Below are 24,287 nucleotides of genomic sequence, written 5' to 3'. Positions count from 1 at the left end.
AAGCATGTATGTAAATGATTGGTAGCTTCTATTTTGTCGTTTTTCGAGGATAAACAAAAAGGGGAAAAAAGACATCGAAAGAAAACGGAAAATACATAGGAGTTCATACTTACTCGACTAGCGAAACATATACCACAGAGAGAAGACACGAGAGATAAGAAGAATAATCGGATGAAGGTTCATTAGCACTAGAACTACGTACCAGTCAAACTGACTGGTCTCGATTTGTTTGTTTCCTAGTTATTAATATCGTCGAAGCATTGAATATTCGAAATGATCTTGAAATATCAGTTTCATTTAACACTAATTTTACCGCAGGTGTGAAAAAACAACTTTCGAATTTCTAACTTAAAATTATTTTCCGAATAGTCGTATATTCTGAATTCAATTTTCAACTTTTCTAATAACGATTATAAATGTACAAAATTCAATTGATGAAAAACGATTAAACTGAGAAAATAATTTCAAACTAAAATTTCGAAAGGTGTCCTTCGACAGGTTCGACAGAAACAGTGTTAAATACCACAACGATTCTGAAGAATCTGAAAATAATCTATTGTCACAATTTTCATAGGGATTACGTATCAATCGTATTAACACTAGAACCACCGATTAACTATTAACCGTTCGGATGCTAAACAACTTCTGTGGATATTTACCAAAAATGCGGAAGTGATTGGGTGTGTACGCAAAAAAATTAATAAGAGTACTTACCTAATGAGATCACAAATATTGTTATTACAAAAAGTATCAAAAAATATCATTTATTCAAATAAATTCACTTTGATTTATTCCTTCAAACACATTAAGAAAATTATAATTGACACTGATAAACAGAAGCGCCTCCGCGCTCTCAATTTTGGCACAACACAAGAGCGCTATAGCGCTCGTCAGCACTCAAACGGTTACTTAGTTCCGCGAAGAATTTCTCGTAAAAGTATCTGTGCCTGAATAATTGTAAAAGAGTGAATCAGAAATAAATCATTCTAACCCTGGTAGTTCTACTGTTACGATACTCGGTAGTTCTATCATCGGAGATCCGAGCGAGCGTTCTAGTTACCGACTGTAATTCTTGTCCTGGATCGATGATCGGTACAAGAAAAGAAGGGTAGTTGATCCGTCCACGGCTGACGAAACGCTATCCCGCGGCGACGTAATAGAGACGGGTGGCGTCGTTCCGAGATTCGCGCGCGCGGCAACTCGGAACGATCGAAAAGTTCGGAGGGCAGTCGGTTCGAAGCCAGCTTTGAGTCATTGGTCGAAATTCTAAAAGCGATCAAACCACGGCGATACACGCGGCAGAGTTGTTTTTTTCCGAAATACCTCGGTACCCGGCTCCGTCGCGGAATGAGCAGCTTCGCCGACAGGACTCGTGCCGATGCGGAACTCTAGAGACGGGCGCATAGGGAAGAAATGCAAGCGCACTTCACGTTTCGTGTGATATCGGTGACGATCATCTGTTGGAACGGGAACGGGTACGGGTACGGATATGGGTACGGGTACGGCCGCGGGCACGATCAGATTAACAAAGGGAAACTCGAAAAGAAGGAGGATGATTCGTTCTGCCGACCGTTCCCTGGGATCGTTTTGGAAGAGAAGAAAATTCGACGGTTCGACAACGGAAGTTTAGTTCACAATCAACTGACATTCCCGAAGGATTCTTATCGGGTGTTCGGCAATCAGACTTTTGGGTGCGTGTGCAATCTGCGTGCCTGCCTGAAGAAGTGTTGTCGTCGCAACGAAATACTGGGCGCCGGTGACCGACCGAATTGCACTAGATTAACGAACGGCTCGCTCGGGCCTGATCTGATTCTGCAACGGGCCCAACTCGCTCCCGAGATGCACGAGATCGCGAACCGAGCGATCGGGGATTTGTTCGTACTCGTGGAGAACATGGATTGTCCTAAGAATACGGTCAGATACATGCTCGAGCCGGAGAAGTATAAGGACGACACGTTCGTTCTCGAACGAAACGGCACCCTTCGGACGGCCACGAGTATATTCTCGGCGTGGAATTATTGCCTCGACTGGAAGGAGTCTTTTCAGAAGATCGGCGTCCTCGTTTGCCTCAACACTACGGGAGGTTCTCCCCCGAACGAGCAGGAAACCTACTACAACATTGGCATTATAATTTCCATTCCGTTCTTCCTCGCCACGTTTCTAGTTTACGCGATTATTCCAGAATTGAGAAGTCTTTACGGGAAAACCTTGATGTGTTACGTCGCCTGCCTCGTTCTCGCGTACACCTTCCTCGTGGTGGCCAGTCTGTTCTACTTCGCGTTTCACCTGTGCTCCGCAATAGGTAAGCTTCCCGCTTTCGATTGAATTGAATTTATTCTATTTTTTAATGCTAGAGCTACAGTGCCAGTTGAAACGACTCGTTTCGATTTGTTTGTTTCCTAATTGTCAATTAGGAAATTCGCAGTTTAGAGACGCCTCTCAGTCGCCATTTTATTTGACACAACCTATGAAGTTGAATGTTAAGTATTTTAAATGAAACTGTGTCGTTGGAATGTTTAAATAAAAGAGCCGTGTTCCTTAACTTATCTGTGAATTATCGTTAAATTAGTTTCAAACAGTGTCGTCTATATCTCGTCGGAAAATGTTGAATATTCCAAGCGAAAAACTTTCGAAGGGGTTAAGTGCTCGGTAGTTCCAACGTTAACTAGAGAAATACACAAAAAAATATATTAAATTATTTGTTTGAATCGCGTTATTATTATTGTACGTTGATATAGTTGAATGGCACCGCATTAAGTAGCATTGTTTATAATATAGAAATGCTTTCAAATAATCATCGTCTAATTAAATGAACTATATATAATTCGATTTGGTTGGGGGTCACCGGTGACCCCCATGGCATTCAACGTGTCAATTGTTCCCCTTGGTCCTGCAGCCTCGCCCAGTTCTTATCTCCCATTTCTAATTTTCCATGTCCCTGTTGGCACGATGGTACACAGACAGCTATACGTGTTCCATCGCTTCATTTAGCATAATTTTACAAAACCGTTTAGCGTCTTTGTTCCGCGGATTGCACGGCTATTTTCGCTACGCGAACTGTGGACCACGAGTGCTCGCCCCTTTGCGGTCAAAATAATGGTAATCCGCGTGTAAAACACGCTCGAGTACCTGATATTATTGAGCAGTTCAGATTCTATTCCGATTTGAAACGATAATACGAGACGGAACAAATTTCCTGATGCTATTGCAGGAGAAAGAGAATTTTATTTGAAACAGTATAATTATTTCATGATAACTCGGAATAAAACAATCCACAAATCAAACAACTCGCACACTATTTACACAGATGCTCTTGTCTGACTCGCATACTTTCTAGAGCATTCTTTCATTACCATGCATTAACCCTTTGCACTCGAGAGGTGACTCTCAGTCACCACTTATAAAATTTGATATTTAATATTATAAAGATATTTAATATTATGAAGCTATAAAGTTTGATATTTAATATTACACTTCATATAATGCATCAATCTGAGAAATATTCACGTAAAATAGCTTTGTCCGTCAATTCACGTGAATTTCTCGTCGAGTTAGTTTTACAAAATATCGTGTTCATCTCATCAGAAAATGTTGAAATATTTCTAGTGAAAAACTTCGGAGTGCAAAGGGTTAACTACACGTATATTTGGAATATTATAGATTCATAAGAAACATTATTAACAAAAATTAATATAGAGAAACTCAATTTAGTCTAGAATATCCCAATGCTTCAACCCTTCGACGAAGACTCTTTAAAGTATACAAAGCTTGGAACATCTGAAGCTAAATTATACACTGATCACTTGCTATTCAAGTAATTAAGTTTTTCATTTGCAACTTAGTATTCCAAATATGAACATTTCATCTAATCGAAATGTCGACATTCGCAAAGGATTAAACGTTCATCATTCATCTATTGCACACTCATTCATCAATATATCTATTCTCACGCTCGAATACATCCATTCCCACACTGTTGATCTTATAAGATGAAATACTGCTGTGCTCTTTTTCCTTCTTCATTCGAATATCCTTTCCATTGTCTTTACCTTTCGTTTTCTGTATCTAGATCTCATTTCGAACCGTCCCATTCCACCTGGATTATCAGACCGGCTCGAATGAACAACGAAACTGCGAGACGATTTCCCCGAATTCCTCGACGTCATATTTCCAAAACACCGTGTTACGCAATGCGAAAATCTGCGAACTATGTATATCTGTAGGTACAAATCACACTTCGAGGACTCACAACACCCGCGAGCAGTTCTTCATTCTTTACGCCGCGGTTTCGATTTACGACATTTCAATCTGTCTCTCCCGCTGCTCCTTCAAATTCGTTAAACAATTATCTTCTGGCATTGCCTGTCTTCCCATTTCCGTTTCCGTTTTTATTCCATTTCCGTTGTCGCAGTGAAATCATATCGGGCGCGTGCGATCAGGTAGTGTAAAGTAGAGCAACGGAGCAGAGCGGAGACGCTGGTTGGTAAGTGCCAACAAACGAACAGCAGATGCCCTTGTAGTTCGACATGGTAGTTCCGGACGAGATTTCGGGGGTCAGCCGCAGATAACGATTATGAAATGGACCATTGTAAACCAGGAAAAATGGGTATCCTCCGTTTTGCAGGTTTCGAGGAACTACAGTTTCGTTGGCTGTTGTAGCGAACGAGATGTTGGTTGCAACATTGTTGTTATACCTATTCAAAAGTCGAGAATACGCGTAAACGATGAAAAATTGGATGAAAGTCCGCTCTAAAGGATTCGAAAAGCTGTAGTTTCGTTGGCTGTTGTAGCGAACGAGATGTCGGTTGCAACATTGTTGTTGTACCTATTCGAAAGTCGAGAATACGCGTAAACGATGAAAAATTGGATGAAAGTCCGCTCTAAAGGATTCGAAAAGCTGTAGTTTCGTTGGCTGTTGTAGCGAACGAGATGTCGGTTGCAACATTGTTGTTGTACCTATTCGAAAGTCGAGGATACGAGCAGACGATGAAAAATTGGACAAAAGTCCATTCTAAAGGATTCGAGAAGCTAGTTTCGTTGGTCGTTGTAATAGATCGTTGTAGCGAACGAGATGTCGGCTGCGACATGCGTCCTCGTGAACAGGGAAGGAATTGGTACGAACCGATTCAGAATTGAACGCGTTTTCGAGCCGGAGAAAGAAGAAATGAATCATTCCGAAGGAATTCCTGTTAGATCGCAGAAAGAACGCGACGTTGATTCCTTGCTCGTTTCCGGGTAGTTCCCATACGTACGATAACGAATGCGGTGTGGTCAACGAATAAGACCGGACGACTAACGATAATCAGTCGGTTCGCGAAACCGTGCTTACAACTATGCTCAGCATTCATCCCAGTCGGGAAACTGTTTTCAACGTAAAGAAAATTTGGTTGGTGTCGGTGATGTCGACGCTGTCGATAGTATTGCTGTTGGCTGTGGTGTCAGTGATATCGGCGCTATCGGATCGCGCGATCCTCAAGGCTTCTCCGAACGGCAGTTTCAGTGAGAACGGAACCACCGATCTGGTTATGCGTTTCGCCCCGAAACTTCTGGTCCCTCTTTGCTGCCAGCTGCATTATCGAGCAACGAAGGAAGGATGCGTCGAAGCGATCGGCACCGTTAATCGGTTCCCTCCCCTTTATCGTTCCGGTGACATGGCGTTGCTCGACGGAGCTCCGACCACGGACAGCTTCCGTTTCGTCGTTAACAATCCTTGCAACGATCGGTTCCGACTCGAACCCGACAAGTACCCGGACGATCGGTTCATGTTCCTCGACAACGGGACCATTTACAAACCAGTGGAGAACGTCCTCTTGGAGCGGAACTTCTGTTTCGCTCGGATGGAGAGCGACGAGTACGTCGTGCTCGTTTGCTTCGACGAGGAAGAGGTGCAAGATGATAACACGTTGTCCATTGGAATGATCGTGTCAGCGCCGTTTCTCCTCGCCACTTTGCTCGTTTACACGGTGATACCCGAATTGAGGAACCTGCACGGACTGACGCTCCGCGGATACGTTAGTTGCCTGTTCATCGGCTACACGTTGATCCCGCTCGCACATATCGCGCCGGAAGTGTGGATCACGGACCCAGTCTGTGTCGCATTCGGTACAACCCCCAGAGAATTAACCCTTAACGGCCGAAAGGCCCCGTTGCGGGGACATAGCACTCACGCCGTAGAAAACGAAAGGCCCTGGTACGGGGACGCGAGAAGAATTTAGTTTCCGTGTCATTTATTTATCATCGCTGTAGTTTTCTTTATCAAATATCGTAACTTATTACGTCATTGGTTTGTTGATACTGATTACAGATATTTACTGTAATATAACGACTTGTGGGCGAGTATTGCTAAGAAGACCGTTAACACTAGATTTACAGAATGAATCAGTATATCACATTTTATAAGCATTATTTGGTAACTGTTTGGGTCCTAATTGTCTACTCTTAACACGTTCGCGGACAGTAAAAATTTGAACGAGCAGAAGTAGAAAGAATGTAAATTTAGTTCTTCGAGAGTTAAGGTGCGTGAGAATTTCAAAAAATTAAGGCCATATAGAATTGAATGCGTGATAGTGTGGCTTATCAATTTGAATGTTATAGCATCCGAGTCATTTGGCATCGATGAATGCTACAATTCGCGTCCGCGAACGTGTCGAACCTCTAATTTCTAAGATCTAAATGAACGGATTCTTCTGAGAACAATAGAACAGTACAGTAAATGTCAGTAAATCTAGTGTCAAGGGTTAAACGTCTGGAGCGAAAACATAGACGAAAAGAACTGACCCAGACAAGAACAGAAACCGACGAAACTGGAATCGTAGAATGCCTGGAGAACGATCTCCCATTTGTCTAACCGTTTAATCAGAATCATTGAAAACATTCATTCGTCTTGACTCTCAGCTGCGAATGCATTGCAATTCTCACGCAACTCTGGTTTCTTTTTCAGCTTTCATCATCCACTTCTCGTTTCTGGCCAGCTTCTTCTGGTTGAACGTGATGTGCTTCGACATTTGGTGGACATTCGGGTAAGCGAATCGCGAGCGTCCCGCGTGCGCCTTCATCGGGACGTTTCCTCATCTTTCGGATCGGTTTTGCGTCGCGGAGTTGCTAATCTTACCGGAACACCGCCGGTTTTCCCTTCTTCTCTGCGAGCGCGCGCTATATCTACCTACTATTAACGCTGCCCATTATTCTTCTAGTCGAACCGGAGAAACTCGATAGTGGACAAACACCGAGGGAAATTGATTACGATAGAGCGCGAATTAATATCCGGTTCGTGACGGCACGTGTACACTTTGCAAACATTCTTAAATTCATTTCAATCGGCCTGCGAGAGACGGCTCCGAACGGAACGGCTCCCCCTAAGCGTTCTCTATCGTGTAAACGAATTTTGTCCGTCCGATTGGTAATACCCGATGACTCGACTCCGCTCGAATCGTGTCTTTAATTTGTTCGGATTGATGGATAGAGGCAGGATCAATACAATTTATGGGCGAAGAAGATAACCAACTGTCCTGTTTAATTTAGGTCTACTACGCGGCTGCGTGCGTGTGTATCTGGGACTGCGCGCTCGTGTGTCACATACACAGACCCTTTTTCCCTTCGATTGCGAGCATCCCTGACGGATGGCATCATCGCTTGGTTTTTCCCTGCGTTCTGCGAGAGAGAACGCGACCCCGAAGGCTCAAGCTTTTTCCTTTAACGCTGTTTCTATCGATGCTGTCTGTAGACATCAAATGTTTCACTTAAAATTATTTTCCATGTATATTCTAAACTGACTTCCCGATTTTATAACGATTATAACCCTTTGCACTCGGAAGTCTCTCAGTAGAAATATCTGGACATTTTCCGACGAGATAAAGAAGACATTGTTTGAAACTAATTTAACGATAATTCACGGATAAATGAAGTAACAAAGCTATTTCATTGAAATACTTCACATTGCAGAATATAATTTCAATTTAAAATACTGAATATTCAACTTCATAGTTTCGCTGTATCGAATCGAGTGGTGACTGAGAGTCACCTTTCAAGTGCAAAGGAAATATTCAAAATTCGATTAAGTACGAATGATTAAACGGAGAAAATAATTTTAAGTTAAAATATCGAAAGGTGTCTTGACACCGGTAGAAGTAGTGTTAAAACGATGAAACGCGTTATATCGTTAACACTGACTGCCACGCGGTCACCGATGACGGAGTTTTCAAATTGCAAGAAAATAATTATGACTCGGAAGATAAATAACTAGATAATAGGGTAATACAAGAATTTTCATATCGAAGAATTAATAATTCTTGCTTTGTATCTTTGCTATAGAAAGGATGAGCGATACATAAAACGCTGTGTCTATTTATTTTTGTATTTGCCAAATGTGTCGCATGTTTCTTTTACCGGATACCCTTTTCGGATGAATAGCAACCGTTGTGTCTTCGAGAGACACTCTTATGAAATACTCTTACAAGCTGTTATAAAAGAATATATATTTATGTACATACACAGAGAGAAAGAGAGAGAGAGAGAGAGAGAGAGAGAGAGAGAGAGAGAGAGAGAGAGAGAGAGAGAGAGAGAGAAAATACCAGGTGTACACTAAATAAACCGTGACGTATAGTCTAAACAAATCCCGAATGCCAAGAAACGGTCTTTCCCTCAATGCTGACGCCAATACGCACGTCGGCGCGAAACATCGCGCGATACTAATACCGAGGGTTCTTAAAATTCCTTCGGAAAGGCTCGAGGAAAAAATTGTAAATCATCAGCGTTCAATGTGTGCGCGTCGATCGCGCAAGCTGCTCGTTAACGCGTTGAATGCCGCACGATTTCAAAGTATAAAATACCTTGTATAAATGATTTCTTTATGTTAGTTGTAAAACATATTGATATCTCATAAGAAAATAACGAACATTTGTTGAGAAAAATATTCTCGAGTGCAAAGGGTTAACACTAACTCTCGGAGAACTGAATTTGCACTTTTCCTATCTTTACAGCTCATTCAAATGTTTACTATCCGCGACGTGTTAAATCATTCGATTGAATTGCATTGTTATCGTTGATCTAGCTGAATGTCACATTAGCTAGCGTTATGTATAATGTAGAAATGTTTTCAAATGATCATCGTTTAATCGAGTGAATCATGGTAATTCGATTTGGGGTCACCGGTGACCCCCGTGGCATTCAACGTGTTAAATGCGATTTGAAAGCGTTCGATAAGTAGTCGAGCGATACACCGGAATACTAGTAGAATGTTTCGACGATATTTTTAAGCGTTCCGTAGAAGCTCGCGTGAGAACCTCCACGTTGTCTGGGAACGGTGGCATGTTTGCGGTTTAGTTTCGCGGTTTCTGCCTCAGTGTCATGCTTACTCGACATAATCGTTAACGCGACATGTATTACTTCGTTCGTTCAGTGTGTCAGCCAAGCCCCTTTTTTCATATGAACACATTTCCCGAATCGGTGATACGTGACGCATGCGACACGAAGGTGGGTGTGATCGCGTTCGCACTCGCGCCTCGCACTCAATCACGTAATCATGCACGCGCCTATGTACCTACCGATCTTCACGGATCCACCCTTATGATAATGTATATGGTATATTTTATATACGGCGACACGAGTAGAAATAATTAATGTCGACTGGTTTCGTTCTCTTTCGGTTTGTTAACCCTTTGCACTCGGGAGGTGACTCGAGTCACCACTTGGTTCGATACAGTGAAATTATAGTATCGAGTTAATCACAGTAATATTATAACATTAAGATTCGTTTAACCCCTTGCACTCGGAAGTACTTCGATAGAAATATTTCACATTTTCCAACTAGACAAAGATGATGCTTTTTGAAATGAAGTTTAAGAGAGATCACAAGTAAATTGAGGAACAAAGCTTTTTTATCCCAATATTTCGATGCATTGTACACAGTTCAATATGAAATATCAAATTTTATAGTTTTACTGCATCGAATCAAGTGGTGAGAGTCAGAAAAATTTGTCACTAGAAATACTCATAAAAATATATATATATATATATACATTATAAAATATACATTATAAGAGACAATGATTATTTTCAGAGGTTTCCGATCACTTCAAGGCAGCGTGAAGCAGAGGGAACGAAAGAAATTTGTAATATATTCGATCTACGCCTGGGGTAGCGCAACCATCCTTACCTGTATTTGCATTCTGATGGAGTACCTACCTAATATCCCAGAAAACTTTATTCGACCGCAATTCGGAGTAGGAAGCTGTTGGTTCGGAAGTGAGTTCTTATTAGCCTGATTAACACGTTGACTGCCGCACGATTTCGTCGAGACAAATATAGAGAATGAAAACAATGTAACATCAACTTATGCCATCGAATTACGTTGTTATTATTACAGGTTTGAATCGTTGAATCTCAGTGCATTAACACTAAAAGTACTGCAATTATTAAAAGATAATAAGTGTTCCTTTGAGAAATTATTAAAGAAATTGTTTCAATAGATGCACTCTCGGAGTTTTTGTAGAGAAATTTCAAAAAGTCAATTCAGCTGCTCGGTAGTTTCAATGTTAAGTTGTATCACTTATAACATAGAAAAGTTTTCAAATAAAATCATCGTTTAATCGAATGAATTACAGTAATTCGATTTGGTCGAGGACACCGGCGATCCCCATAGCATTCAACGTGTTAACTTTCATAATCGTGATTGTTCTCTTGGTAAAATATTTTCTGTTACAGCGGACCAAGCGAGAGCAATATACTTCTACGGACCCATGGGTATTACGGTGTTCTGTAACATATGCCTCTTCGTCTCCACGGCGGTGAAGATTATAAAGCACAAGAAGGACACGGCTAATCATTTAAGAGGCGCGGATAGCAGGCGACACGACGACAACAAACAATGGTTCGTCTTCCTCTGAAAGTTTACTCTTTAATTGGATCGAAGAGAGTATAGAATCGTGGTAACCGTGGCACGGTCGTCGCTTCAAATTGTGAAACGCGATACTTGCTACATGTTCAAGCATCCCTCTTATCGTTGCCTCGTTTACGATAGCGCAGCATTATTTTTAGATCCTCTCGTCGTGTAAAACCAAGATTTTCCCAGGCTTCAATTTGTTTTCACAATGACGAGTCCCTCTCCGATGCAGCAAAAATATATCCATCTGGTCACGACCGCGCGTATGGTCACGCAACAGTGTTGTACTACCTGCTCGACTCCTCTTCTCTCTACGTACACTAATTAATACATTCGTTATCGACCGTGTCACGCGCCACCGATGCTATTTACATTATTTTTAGTTGCTCGTTTTCATCAGTTTTCCTAGCCTGTAATATATACATGTACGCCTACTTTCAATGCACATTCCGCAGGTTCAGTCTGTACTTGAAATTGTTCATTGTAATGGGGATCAGTTGGTCGATGGAGATAATATCGTGGCTGTTCAACAATTCACCGCGGTTCATCTGGTATCTGACCGATTTGACCAATACGTTGCAAGGTGTACTGATCTTTCTGATCTTCGTCTGGAAAGATAAAATCAGGCGTTTGCTTCTGAAGAAATTCGGCTGCCACGGGTCCAACGTTGTTTCGAGAAATTCGACGCGCAGCGCGTACCACAGCTCGACCTCGCGCACCGGTACGTCGACGGTGCAGACAGCGGTACCGACGAACGTATCATCGACACCGGCATCCGCAACGACAACGATATCCGCAGCGACGACCACACTGCTCCAGGAAAAGGGTAATGAACCGTTACCTCTGCAGGAGGATAATTTAAAGTTGTCCGAATATAACGGTCACTGTTTTTAAAATATAATTCTTAGCGCGCGCGTTGTTGCTTTCATATCGATGTTCATTGTCAATCTTACATGTACGCTCGTGATCGATTTACGCGGAACTTTGATTTCAGCGAATGAATAAGTAAGATGGGAAAAGGCCAAAAACATACTATCTAGTCGTTGAATTACTAGCATTATATAATAATTAGACTGCAAGTGCTCGTGTGGATTTATCGTTTTTGTAAACAATTCTACGGAAGCTAGTGTCAAAGATAAATTTATTTTTGATCGAGTTACAAATCGAATAGAAACTTTTATTAACTCTCGTTGAATATTTTCTTTTTCTGAATGTTTTACATATCTGCATGCGGCGTCAATAGATCCATGTTTATAATATTCTAGTTAATGGGTTTTATTACAAGTCTAGTTACGGGGCATTAATTGATTGGAAACTTCCGAATGATTTTCGCAAAAGCAAACTCCAAGCATTTGAAACGATCTCCGAATCGATGGAACATGCATTTCCACATATACGATAAACATCTATTTTAGCATTTATTGATCACGGTCTCTTCTTCACTGTGATGTATGGAACCTGACAGTTTACGTAAAAACATGCCAAATATGGAATGATTAAAGTGTGTCGGCGAATGTACTTTAACAATACCATAAGTGTTATTCACCGTTCCGTCTCTGTGAGACGAGCTGTGCGAACAAATTTTCTACATTTCTTTTTATGTGTCAGACATATGTATAAATTATGTACTTTTTATTCTAAATCAATATTAAAGTATAATACAAACGTCAATTATTTTAAAGCTAAAGAGTAATACCTAATTTATTCAAGTGTTCACGCTAACGTTCGAGTGTCGAAGCACGTGCATGTCGCATGTCGCCGGAAACGATAGTTGCCACGCCGACGACGAAGCCGCACAACACGTGTAAGTACAAAGTTTGTTGCTTGTACCGCGTGAGCAACCACAAAAACTCCTCGCGAAGAACGTACCACGAGACACAGGCTCGATTCATCTGCGTGGAACTTCGTCTCTCGTTATGACTCTATATACCTACATATATATATATATAAGTAGTTAGGTATGTACCGATCTTTTACATATGTACACCGTTTAAAACTTTTTTATATTTCAAAAGTAAATTTCTCCGACGATCAGTTACGCCGCAATTATGTAATTGGTAAATACACGAATCATTCAACGTTTCCCCCCATTTCTTCGTTCGCTTTTTAAGCGAATACATCTTCTCGATCGGCGCCAACCCCTTCGCCATCTTCCAGACTCGAGAAATTCAAAAAGTGAGCGGGTCGATGAATCTCATGATAAAATTCTTTCGGGTTCGCCAACTGGAGCTCGTACTTCATGTTTGGATCGTGCCGCACTCCTATAATTGTTGGTAAAAACATTAGCGACCAGTCCAGCGTGATGTGACAAGAGAAAGCACTTACCCATAAAATTGTAGTTCCAAGACCCTTGACTCGGCACCATGAAGAATCCAAGGAAACGATCGGACAGTAGCATCTGCACTTTCTCGTAATGACTCGGCAGGTAACCTTTAGGATTATTGCCTTTGTCGGTGTTTTGTTTTCCCCATTCGAAACCGCTAAAAACAAAATTGAATTATTATGCGCAAATGATAAAAGTAATGTCAATGTCAGATCTACTTTTTAGGGAAACAGGAAAAATACGAACCTGGGTGTCAACTTGTAAGCTGTAAGGGAGCAAGATCCCGGCGTGAAACTGCAAGTAATTACAATAGTCTTCTCTCCGTCCCAAATTGGGTTCTCCGCCATTATCCGGGCGTGCGTAGATATATCCTAAAATTAGTGCACTATGAGTTATATGAATTGACCGTGGTCCTATTTGCTCTATTCCGTTCCATTCTGCGAATAGATTATGGGAAAGCACAATAATATTCTATCCAATGTACACACCTGCGGTGATAACTGCGGTAATTCATTGGGTTGAGTGTGAATCCAACCAAGGGGTTCCATTTCCTTCAGATATTGATGATTCGGCAGCGTATTAGGTAAATGAACGGTTTGATGCGTTCCCCACTGTGGAGCCATCACTATGCACCTGATTTCTTTCACTTGAGGATTATCCGGTGGACTGATACCGTACAAGTATCCTGCGATCTACACAAAACACAGACAATAGTCGGATGCAAACAGAGAATGTAAGAAATATTTGTGATGACGTTCGATATTCTTGGAAAGCCGAAGTAGCTATGAAATGTTACATACCTGTGCTCGTAAATCAGAAATCGTAACGAATTTCTTGAGCACATTCTTCGGCAATATGTACGTGTAACCCGTTTCTTTTATATCGTCGGAAGATACATAAATATGATTCGTTCTGAGATGCAAGTTTGTGGCAGAGATCGCTCTTACTCGCCATTCGGTCTTCGAACTGAACGTCTGAGTTTCATAATTCGAAGTGGTTGCCGTAATAATTTCATCGCCGTGTTTGTTCACCGTCCTCGTGGTTGTTGCCGTAAGTTGTGACTGCTCTTTCGTCTGTTTTTCTATTTCGGCGATTTGTTGACGCTGTGCAGACGGCGCGCTTATTTCCATACCCAAAATGATATCTCGGATCTCCGACTGGGTTAACGATGCAACGTTCACGCTAAACAAAAAACCATCATTTTATTAATAATCAGAGTCTTTGAGTATTTATAGAAATTCTTATCGAATAAAATCGTACGAAGAATTTTATTACAAGTGGAACAAGATGTGCAAATTGCACTTTTCTATTCACTTAACAGAATCGTTTAAACAGATAGTTTAACACTCCAGGCACTCAAACCGTTTTTTAAATTTCTTTATAAAAGCTATAAGCGTGGATTTATTAAGATTTCAATTGGCTTATATTTCAATGTAGGTATTGCTAAGTCAGCTTCTTTAACAATTTCTCAGAGAAGCATCTGTACCTTCTGAGTAATTGCAAAAGAAGAAATTAGGAATTGGTCATTTTGATCCGCCTCGTAGTTCTAGTATTAAGTAAATGTATATTCACAAACATACTTATTCTTTTTTCCATAATCCGCCAATATCAGATCTTTCAGTTGCACTTCCACTTTGATCCATTCATCGTCCGTTAAAGAAGGCCATATATGATGAGGTTCCGTTATGGTCGTCTTGTCAGGTTTCAAAACAACTTTTGTTCTTTCGGTATTGACGTGTAATGCACGAAGAATGAGAATCAACCGGGAGAATGCCTGAGAAATATATGTCAAATCAAAATTCACGTACACCAGAGTAAAGTGAATTCAATAAGGAACAAGAGGGCAAATTATTTATACCGTATACGAGGAAATGGTTTTTAACCAGTCGTCGTACAAATTGAACAACACCATTTGCGGTTCCGTTGCTTTCAAAATCAGGTCGCCGAATTTTTCAACTTTCAAGCAAGCTTGGAACGGCAACTGAAGTTCCGACCCTTTGATAACAATGTTGGGAAAGTCGAGCAAGTGCACCTCCAGAGGATCCAACATTCCCTTTCTGGTTACAATGATCTGTTTCGGTTGTTCTTCCACTGGCAAGGATCGAATAAGCGCGGCCACTTCTTCAGCGGTTTTCCATTTGGCCAACTATATAGAAACGTGAATAAATCCACTATTACAAGTACGATCAAACTAAAGAGTATCAAATACGAGCAAATGCAATTCACATACCTGACCCAAACGCTTCTGACCAGCCCAAACGGACGTATGAATAATTTTTAAGAACAGTTGGCCAGTTCGAGGATTAAAAATGAAAATAGCTCCGTTTATCGGTTTCGTGGTTAAATTGCCCTCGAATGTTTTATGGATGGTAACACGATAAACGTTGGTATCGTCGACGAACCTGATTAAATCAATCGATACGAATCAGTACGCTTCATGCGTGCGTTGCAAAGAGAGGAATGATTTACCAAGAAACGAAGCCAAACATACGCACCAAATAATTTGATTCGAGAAGAGTTCTCCGTAGTTCTGCGAGGATAAGTACGGTTCTGTAGGTTCTGAGGAGTACAGTTGCAACGCTTTTCTGATACGTTCTCGTAACACGTACAAAGCTGGGTTCGCTTTCATGATCTTCGCCATCGCTTGCTGTATAAGAGGCTTACAACCCGGGAACCAGTTTCCATACGCACTGTCAGATTGTCAAATCACATTGTAACGCGGTTCGGTAATAAGGTTGTTCAAATAATAAGAAAATAATCAACTTGTTTGCAAACTAATAATACTTGCCTATGCAAATTGTACGCCAAATCGATGGCGATCAATAATCCTGTAGGCGACGGATAAATGGACATGTTGTCCGTTGTGTAATCCAAAAACTTTGCCCTGGCGTATCTTTCAATGTCATGTGAATCGTAATCTCCCCATCGAAGTTGCACGTCTATCCAGTATTTTTGCGTTGTAGTGTTATCCATGAGATCTCTGACCGGAAATATAGGTAAAATATGTTAAATTATATTAAACGCGTGTTACCTTTGGAAAACAAAAATGCTCGCTTACTTTGAATCGGCGAGCAAAGATGGCCTCGATACGTTCCACTTGTACGCGGAGAACAGCAAGATATCGGCACACGAAGAATTCATTTTGTACGACTTTCTGGGATGTATCGTTTCTTTTTGAACAGTTTCGATTTCCAGCGCGTCTAATTCTTGATCGAAAACTTGGCAGAGGTCCATAACAATGGACTCGTGTACCTTTTGCCACAAGTGAGCACGGAAGATTTGGATCAATGATATTTTTAAGGTTGGAATTTTACCATGCATAAATATTCCTGTCAAGTCCAGTTGCACCTAGTGATAATAAACATAAAAGAAGAATGATTACACAATAAATTAAAGTGCATCCAACTTTGCGGATACGCGGTTTACCCAGAAGTGACATATTACACAGCGTATAATGGTTATTTTTCAATTTACCTGGAAACCGACGTATACATTTGCCCTGTTGATGGTCGGGGACCACCATAACGTGAATCGCCGATTGGGAATCTGATTCAAACCTGATCTCTGCGCGTTGGTTAATTTTTTATACTTCATAGATTCTTCGAAGCCGGATGCCTTCTCCCTGAAAGCAGATAGAAATGGTTGTAAACGGAATTATTTCTCTCTGAATTCTCTGTGTATTAATAAATGTTACTAATTATGTAAATCCGTATTTGACGGATTGTAACTGTATATCCTACCAGAAAAGACCTTCCCATGTTGGGAAATATGTCCCTTTGAAAAGCGTATGCTCCAAGATACCCTCTACACCACCAAGAGCCTGGATCATATCTGTCCTGTAATTGTTCAAATTCCACAGTTTACCATCATGACGTTGATGAGTCCACCAGAACGGATTTTGTTTCAAGACCTAGAACGATGATATGGAAATTAGAATTTTCAATTATCAATGAAATACACCTGTAATCGTTGTTATACCTGGTATTGCTTAAATTCGGTTCGTATTCTCCAGCCTTTGTCATAAGCAAGAGTATGTCGATCTTTCTGAAACAGTGTGTTTATACGGGGAATTCCGCGATCCCAACTGTCCTCGAGATCTTCCAAAGTGAGTCTTCGATTTTGCGCGTTCGCCTCTTGCCGTTTCAACGCGTATTCCGCCCATACTCGTTGCGAATCGATAAATTCTGATTCCCAGGGTTGAATGTACCGATACAAATTTGGGATCAGTTGATCCTCGTCGTGGCTCATACCAGAACGGAAGTGTGTAATACCGACGTCGGTTTGTTTCGACCATCTTAAGTCAGACTATAATACACACAAAATATTATTACTTTCTTTCCTCCTTTGATTAACACATTCGCTACCATAATCCTATAGGTATTGTTATTAGAAATTATAAATTATATTATGTAGGAACTCAACGACTCGTTTCAGTTTCATTTTTCTAATATTTTGTTTAGATTTATTAGATTGAAGAAAATATAACTGAGGAGATTGTCATCGAAATAAGCACTGGTAGCGAACGTGTTGACTCAGATCATTCGGAAAAGAGAGAACGAATTAGAAAAATGAATAACCTGCGGTATAAGCACGTGTCCCATTGAAAGCATTCCTAATCCGCCAAGTTCTTTTGGCGTGTAAAACACCACCGGTGGAAATCGGGAAGGCATTTTCGAGTTAAGTCCAATCTTAATACGGGTTTGAATTTTATTCTCACATTTGACCAATAGATCTAACAGTTCCTGCGTGTTCACCACCGCTTCACGGAAGTAGGTCATTAATCCGATCAAAGCAGTGTTCCATTTATTCACGATTTTCGTGAACGTCGTGGAACCGGACGCCATGAGGATTTGTCGGACTCTGTTATGGAATCGTTGCAAACTTTCATCGTCCACTCGTAGGAAACACTGAGCCGTTCTTTCCTTTGTGATCTCATTCTGCAAATTCCACACGCCATCTCGATGGGTGAACTCTTCATGCGTGGTTCTGCATTTGGGCAGTATTCGACATTCGAAACCGCTCATATTAAACAGCAAATTAGGATTGTCTTTACTGTATACACTAACGAAACTATTTTCCCATTGGATCGTGGTAGTGGAACGGGGTAAACGATTTTTGATGTCCCAGAAAACAGCACGGCCCCTGGAATTATTGGATGTCGAATGAGATACATTTTTCAAACAGCATTCGAATCGGATTAAAGTAGAATGGAACAGAATTGAGTAAAATAGGATAGAATAGAATCGTGATCAGTACTTACAGATTAACGTCATGCTTCATAAGCCTCATCCGGGCGTCTCGTGGCCAACATTTTTTATTATTGTAACCAACGATATTCTCGTTATTGGGGTCTGGATGCTCCGTCAAATATCTTTGAATTAAATCTCTTGCCTCGTCTGCGGAGAATCTATAAAAAGTGAAATGAGATTAGCATATGGTTCAACTGATTATTACAAAGAGAGGAATAGAGAGCAGATCTCACCTCAAAAACAAATGTATTCTATCCACGTATCTGCAGTACAACCTGATAGGATGCGCAGTTTCAGAAGCAACGTCTTGGAAAGTTAAAAAGTCGTTTGGCATTTGCGGAGGTCCAGCCATTTCGCTGGCTCTTTGTAATCCAAGGACAAGCAAGTCCAAGACAAGACCGTAATATTGGGCTATAAACGAAGCAAACTGCAATCCTCTGATTATTCCGTAACTGTTTGTGTGATTCATATCCTGCAAAAAAAAGACCAAACATTTGTTTATGATTTTCATTTCCAGTAGACCCAGATTTCAAAGAAAACAGTGTACCTTGTAATTAATAACGACGTTATTCTTTGCAGTCATATAATCGGCTATATTGTGATCAACAATCAATCTAAGCAGTCTATTTAATAGGGTAAGGTCAATTTTCTCGTACAGTTTTTCAAATTTCGATTCCAATAAGACATTGCATTCTCCTTCGCTGACGTCCCAAACGTCTTGCAGATTATTGATGCCTTGACACCATTTGTATACTAATAACGGCGGTGGTTCCGTATCCGAAGGTTTTACCCATGGCGGGAACAGTCTTCGTTTGTCCGCTTCGTACCACAGATACTGATCCAAGTAGGCATCCGTAATTTTCTCAAGCGGTTCAACGTCATAAACAGGAATTAGATGGCTGTAAAGATCCATGAATTCGATCCCCACCTCTTTGAACGCTCTTTGCGTTAAAAGGTGACGCTTGATTCTAGACAACGCTTCGTGCGGATTATCATAAGCTTGCTCGATCAAGCCAAGTTCCTCGCGTTGGCTTTGATTCAATCTCGATTTCACACTGTATGCTTCCTTGAGACGTTCCAAAGCTAATATCAACAACTTCGTGTCGTGTTTATAAGATAATGGTGGGAATGGTATAGGTGCAAATCTTCTGGATTCCAACCAGTGCACAGTGGTCGTGTATATAGCTACTGCTTCTTCCGGAGAAATGTATGGACCGTCCTATTAATACATTCAAATTTCTTAGTCCTGTATCTGGTTAATATTTAATATCCTTTAATGTTCTACTCTACCTTTAAGTAATTGTGCTGGCGTTCCTGTTCCGCCTTCAAATACAAACGAGTCAGCCGTCCAAGATTCTTTTTACAAACAGTCTTATCTACAGTCGCTCCGCGTCTAATACGTTCTCGGTTGTAATGTGCTGTATTGGTCCACCAGTCAGCCTTCATCTTCACGTAACGGAGAATCATATTTTCAATGGGAATTGGCAATCCAGGAACCTGTTGATATCGGTTATAATGAAGGCACAATATATTTACTATGAAAAAAGTAATTTAAGAAAAAGGAAGAGAGAGAAATATGAGAAAAGAGAGATGTATAAAATTATCAAAGAACGAACCTTCCAAGGGATATTAGCTTTCCAGCATCTCCAGGCTTCACTAAGATGCTGCAGTATCGTTCGGGCTTTATTTTGTTTGATTCCCTCCGGCATCATATCTACGATATCATGCATAACCGACGCTCTTAATTCAAGATCGAAATGTGACTCCACTCGCTGCTTCGTAACTGTTTTCGCGACACCCTTCGAGTGTCGTCCCTCGAATTGTCTGGACAACAAATTTCCTAACCACCTTTCCAACAGCGGAGTTATCCCCCTCATAAAAAAGAGCCATACCCTCCATCCAGGTGCCCAAAATCCACAACCAGGACCTTTTCCAACAGGACCCTATTACATACAGATACATGCAAACGTAAATTACTTTTTGTAACGTACTCCAAGATTATTGTGCAATGTTGCTTCACCAAATGTTACAAAAATGCTCACCGTATTGAAACGATAGTAGATCAAATGTTTCAGATCTTTGCACATTCTAATCTGCCTCATCAATTTGTACTTATATCTGTACATTCCGGTCAATTGACCTACATGCGCGAAGATGTATTGCAGCCCGTCCGCAAGTTGAAACGCGTCAACATTGTTCAAACGATACTGCACGTGGGAATCAATGATCAATTTCGTTAGACGGAGAATCTCACGACACAAGTGGAAAGCTGTAAGACCAAACATATAGAATACCTATTTCAACACATAAAAATCGAATAATACTCACCATTCCCGAATCTGGATTTCTTCCTCTCTTTAGTGGTTAACGTTTTCACAGGTTTCAAATTGAAATTATAATCTAAATGAAGATAATTCAAATTCTTTCTATGAATTAATAAATTTAACATATTGTATCCCTGTCTGCACACTTGTAAACCAGCTTCGACCCAATCTATTGTGGTGGTTTGGAAGAACTTCGTCGACTTAAACGATCGGAACAAGTAACGTTTCTTCTGTGGTTTCGGAGGTCTGTGTTTCAAAGCATTCAGAACGAAATATTTTAGCAATTTCTGATAGCTGACCCGAACTTTGACAGGTTGTCCGGGAGGACAATGTTCTCTGTACCAAGATTTTACCAAGGGGATGTCAATAGCTCTTCTCGTTCTACCAGAGCGTGTATTAAATGGTCTTGGAGCCCATAGTAAAGCTATTCCATTTGCCGTGTTATCAGTATACAAAGGTGTTTCTTGTAGGAATGGCTGCACCTCTTCAGGAAGTACAAAATCCTCGTCATCTTCGATTTGAGGTTCCACAGTCTGAAGAACACGTGTAATCCATGATAAAGTAACAAACAACACGTTTAGAATATTATGTGATATCAATGAAAGTTTACCTTTAACGAGTTTCTATGCGAAATAGGATTGATCAATGGATCAAAATAAAATGCAGGTAAATCAGGATCTTCAGTTTTTATGTATACCACGTTTGGTGCATGATACCTATAAATACATCATAGAAATGTGTTTATAGGATTGTCAAGAGTCACATTCTTGTTTCAATACAACTGTTGTACAAGGCACAAAAAAAGTGTTGGTGATTTCAGCAGTTGCCTTCTATACTTTAGGAAGGATACGAATAACAATCACCAGTGTTTCTCTACCACACTGCTAGTAAGACTTAATATATTGATAAACTAATTGGTCTTAAAACTTGTGTGGATAATATTGAATACAATAAGAGTACAATAAATGCAACTTTTCATCTCACTACTTACCAGGACAAGTGTACAAAGTGTGGCATATTATTGTACAAATAAGGAAATGCGATCCGATACTCCGTTCTGATAGGTTGCCTAATTATAATTTTATTTATATCGTTAAACTCGTTCCAGTCTTCATCAGCTGCATTTGAATCCTTTACCAGTGGTTCGAACTTCGGACCGCCAGGTATGGCCATATTTAATGCTTTCGCGGTGAAAAATGATTTTGGATCAAAAAGATAAAAAAAATTTTGATCCACCAAGTCTGTCAACAACTGATTAGCCAAGCGGTATAATGTCGCCATCTGAGGTAACGTCAAATTCCATCTTCTATAAGTGGATCCATTCACGTGTCTGCAATATTACGAATAACTAACAGAAACCTTTATAAAATTCACTAACTTTACAATACGTATAAAACTAGGTAATTCAGTATAGCGTTTTGTCTAGCTCATAGTAACTCACAATTTCGTCTCGGACAAAATTGTGCAATTACCAGAGCTATCAACTCACATGTAGGTTGATTTCAGGACCCCTACGCGATTCATCATAATTGCACTGACTAATATATAGTGGAAGGTAAAAGGAACGATTGTAATCTTTTTCCAAAGAACTAGTTATACTTACTTTGTACCAACTAATGGTTTATGTTCATAGAACCAAGATGCTACAGATTCATCTTCCTCTGAATCAAGTTCAATCTGAATAGCTTCCAAAGGTTCTACATCTAGAACGTTGTCCGCATAATCTAGTGGAGGTTCCTCGTCATCGAAAGGCGGAAATCTCATTCTTTTAAAATGTCTACGGTCCCTCTTTTCTCTCCTCATCATAATCCACATTGTTCTATATAATGAAAATATTTTTTATATATTTTATGTTATAGAAAACTAACTAGGAATAAAATACAAATATTCTTTGTGCTTTACCCCCATTGAGCAATGTATACAGGTTCTATAACCCATGGAATTTCATTTACAAATGTAATTGCACCCGTTATGTGATACAACACTTTCACATCTCGAATTTGTTCCCAAGGCATTGGCATATTTTCTAAAAGTTTCATGACTGCATGAGGCATGTACTTCAATGCCCTACAACAAACAGACAACAGTATAAGTTTATTTATTTCTTGTTTTCCTTTTAACTATATTAAATTTTGAAAACAGCCTTTGCTTACCCTAAATAAACACGTTTATCATGTCTATATTTACGACTACTCATGTCACCATGGTCTCTAATAATTTTTCTTATGTGTTCTGGAGGCATATCTTCTTTCTGAGCATCTACAAAACCAAATTTTCTCTTCTCTGCAAATCTCTTCGACTGAAGCTGTTGCCATTTTTGAGCTATAATAATGTAACCATTTGGATTAAAAATTTATTTGTAATCCCATATTTCTATGTTTTACTGAAAGGATAATAACTCTTTTTCTAATGTTGTATAAATAATTATCACTAAATACCTTTCTCTTGAAGTTTATCTTCTGATAAAACTTCAGGTTGCTTGGGCATCTGTGGCAACGGAGGTCCCGTGATTGCTTGCATATGAGCATGATGAGCAGCTTGTGCATGAGCCGCTGCTTGAGCATGCGCTTGAGCAGCTGCTAATTGGGCATGAGCCTGTTGTTGGGCCATCATGGTTGCCCATGGATTTGGGCCCAACAAATATGGTGGAATAGACATTTTTACATAAAAATCTAGAAAAAAATGAATGGTTGTTTATTTCCATATCATTGGAGATACAATCTTGAAACAGCAGCATTGCTAAGGTTATTTTACGGTAGCAAAAATGTGACAAAAAATAGGAAAATATTGCAATGGTAAAAATAAAAAAGAATCGCTTGTACTAATTAACCTACGTAGTACTAACGTATTCAAAACATAAACAAATTTCGTTAAATCATTAAAAATTTCACCGACAACAAATTACGACCGCGAAATAAATAGAGAGTAAAATACGTTTAATAATTCTTTAAAATTACTATTGAAACTTATTTAATGTAATGTAATACGTTGCAGAAACATTACAAGTAATTACCTTATCTTACCTTAGTTATATGCAAAATAAAACATAATCAGCACATTTATTGTAGCAATGTACCTCGCGCAACCTAAAGTATTCCAACACGCATAAGCAAACCGACGCTCCAAGTCACATTGGCCAACATTCAATATGAAGAATATGAGCTTCTTTCTTTGCAAATTAAGGAGGGAAGTAATTACTTACTTACTCAGATCTCTACTAGAGGGAAGCAGTGCGAACTACATAGTGACTTTCCCCTCACAAAGAATTACCCTCTCTATATCTACTTACTTTTATCAAATTATTTTACGGTCTCAAACAGCTCCTAAGGGAGTCAGTTCGACAGTTCTGGCTTAAAGTTTACCCCAGGGGTGTCGAACTACCTCCCCTCAAACTAGTAACTCTCGTTCAGCATTTTTCCTACTATCGCTACTCTAGAAGCTACCGGACACTGAGTTATTTGTGAACAGTTCTATGCAAGTGTTCAATACAATCGGTAATAGTAGGTATTTAT

General features: G+C 40.1%; 2 protein-coding genes across 4 annotated transcripts; one reads left to right on the top strand and one right to left on the bottom strand.

Moving 5' to 3' along the window:
- The first annotated feature begins 1,130 nt into the window (after nt 1–1,130).
- On the top strand, nt 1,131–12,349 carry LOC116425081 (putative G-protein coupled receptor Mth-like 3). 2 transcript variants are annotated; one of them, XM_076369549.1, is made up of 5 exons: nt 1,131–2,302; nt 6,941–7,019; nt 10,058–10,242; nt 10,702–10,867; nt 11,335–12,349. In XM_076369549.1, the coding sequence occupies exons 1-5, from the start codon at nt 1,414–1,416 to the stop codon at nt 11,771–11,773; spliced, it is 1,758 nt and encodes a 585-aa protein (XP_076225664.1). In that variant the 5' UTR covers nt 1,131–1,413; the 3' UTR covers nt 11,774–12,349. The 2 variants fall into 2 exon arrangements, with proteins under 2 accessions (XP_076225664.1, XP_076225665.1); XM_076369550.1 differs by lacking the exon at nt 1,131–2,302 and adding an exon at nt 5,319–6,102.
- Nucleotides 12,350–12,494: 145 nt separating this feature from the next.
- Prp8 (pre-mRNA processing factor 8) lies at nt 12,495–23,996 on the bottom strand. 2 transcript variants are annotated; one of them, XM_031972159.2, is made up of 29 exons: nt 23,789–23,996; nt 23,214–23,447; nt 22,929–23,097; nt 22,678–22,842; nt 22,379–22,594; nt 21,767–22,105; nt 21,386–21,491; nt 20,780–21,308; nt 20,494–20,720; nt 20,068–20,394; nt 19,742–19,948; nt 18,999–19,670; nt 18,685–18,923; nt 18,463–18,609; nt 17,780–18,344; nt 17,181–17,507; nt 16,943–17,112; nt 16,677–16,824; nt 16,261–16,550; nt 15,991–16,182; nt 15,698–15,892; nt 15,433–15,604; nt 15,061–15,348; nt 14,783–14,976; nt 14,003–14,384; nt 13,691–13,894; nt 13,449–13,573; nt 13,205–13,359; nt 12,495–13,140 (listed from the first exon to the last, which is right to left on the bottom strand). In XM_031972159.2, exons 2-29 carry the CDS (start codon nt 23,431–23,433, stop codon nt 12,986–12,988), a joined length of 7,125 nt encoding a protein of 2,374 aa, XP_031828019.1. In that variant the 5' UTR covers nt 23,434–23,447; nt 23,789–23,996; the 3' UTR covers nt 12,495–12,985. The 2 variants fall into 2 exon arrangements, with proteins under 2 accessions (XP_031828019.1, XP_031828018.1); XM_031972158.2 differs by having other exon boundaries at nt 23,799–23,995.
- Nucleotides 23,997–24,287: the final 291 nt, after the last annotated feature.

This window comes from Nomia melanderi, chromosome 7 (assembly GCF_051020985.1).
Source record: "Nomia melanderi isolate GNS246 chromosome 7, iyNomMela1, whole genome shotgun sequence".
NCBI lineage: Eukaryota > Metazoa > Arthropoda > Insecta > Hymenoptera > Halictidae > Nomia > Nomia melanderi.
The sequence above is the reverse complement of the archived record's forward strand: the minus strand, read 5'-3'. Positions and strand labels throughout refer to the sequence as shown.

What these genes read in the sequence shown, in the direction of transcription:
- LOC116425081 (XM_076369549.1), top strand. Translation starts at nt 1,414, where the DNA reads ATGCAAGCGCACTTCACGTTTCGTGTGATATCGGTGACGATCATCTGT. An exon ending in TCACCTGTGCTCCGCAATAG is followed by an intron (nt 2,303 to 6,940) that starts GTAAGCTTCCCG and finishes TTTCTTTTTCAG; the next exon opens with CTTTCATCATCCACTTCTCG. An exon ending in AGGAAGCTGTTGGTTCGGAA is followed by an intron (nt 10,243 to 10,701) that starts GTGAGTTCTTAT and finishes TTTCTGTTACAG; the next exon opens with CGGACCAAGCGAGAGCAATA.
- Prp8 (XM_031972159.2), bottom strand. Translation starts at nt 23,433, where the DNA reads ATGTCTATTCCACCATATTTGTTGGGCCCAAATCCATGGGCAACCATG. An exon ending in AAACCATTAGTTGGTACAAA is followed by an intron (nt 22,106 to 22,378) that starts GTAAGTATAACT and finishes GTAATATTGCAG; the next exon opens with ACACGTGAATGGATCCACTT. An exon ending in GACACGTGCTTATACCGCAG is followed by an intron (nt 17,508 to 17,779) that starts GTTATTCATTTT and finishes TGTGTATTATAG; the next exon opens with TCTGACTTAAGATGGTCGAA.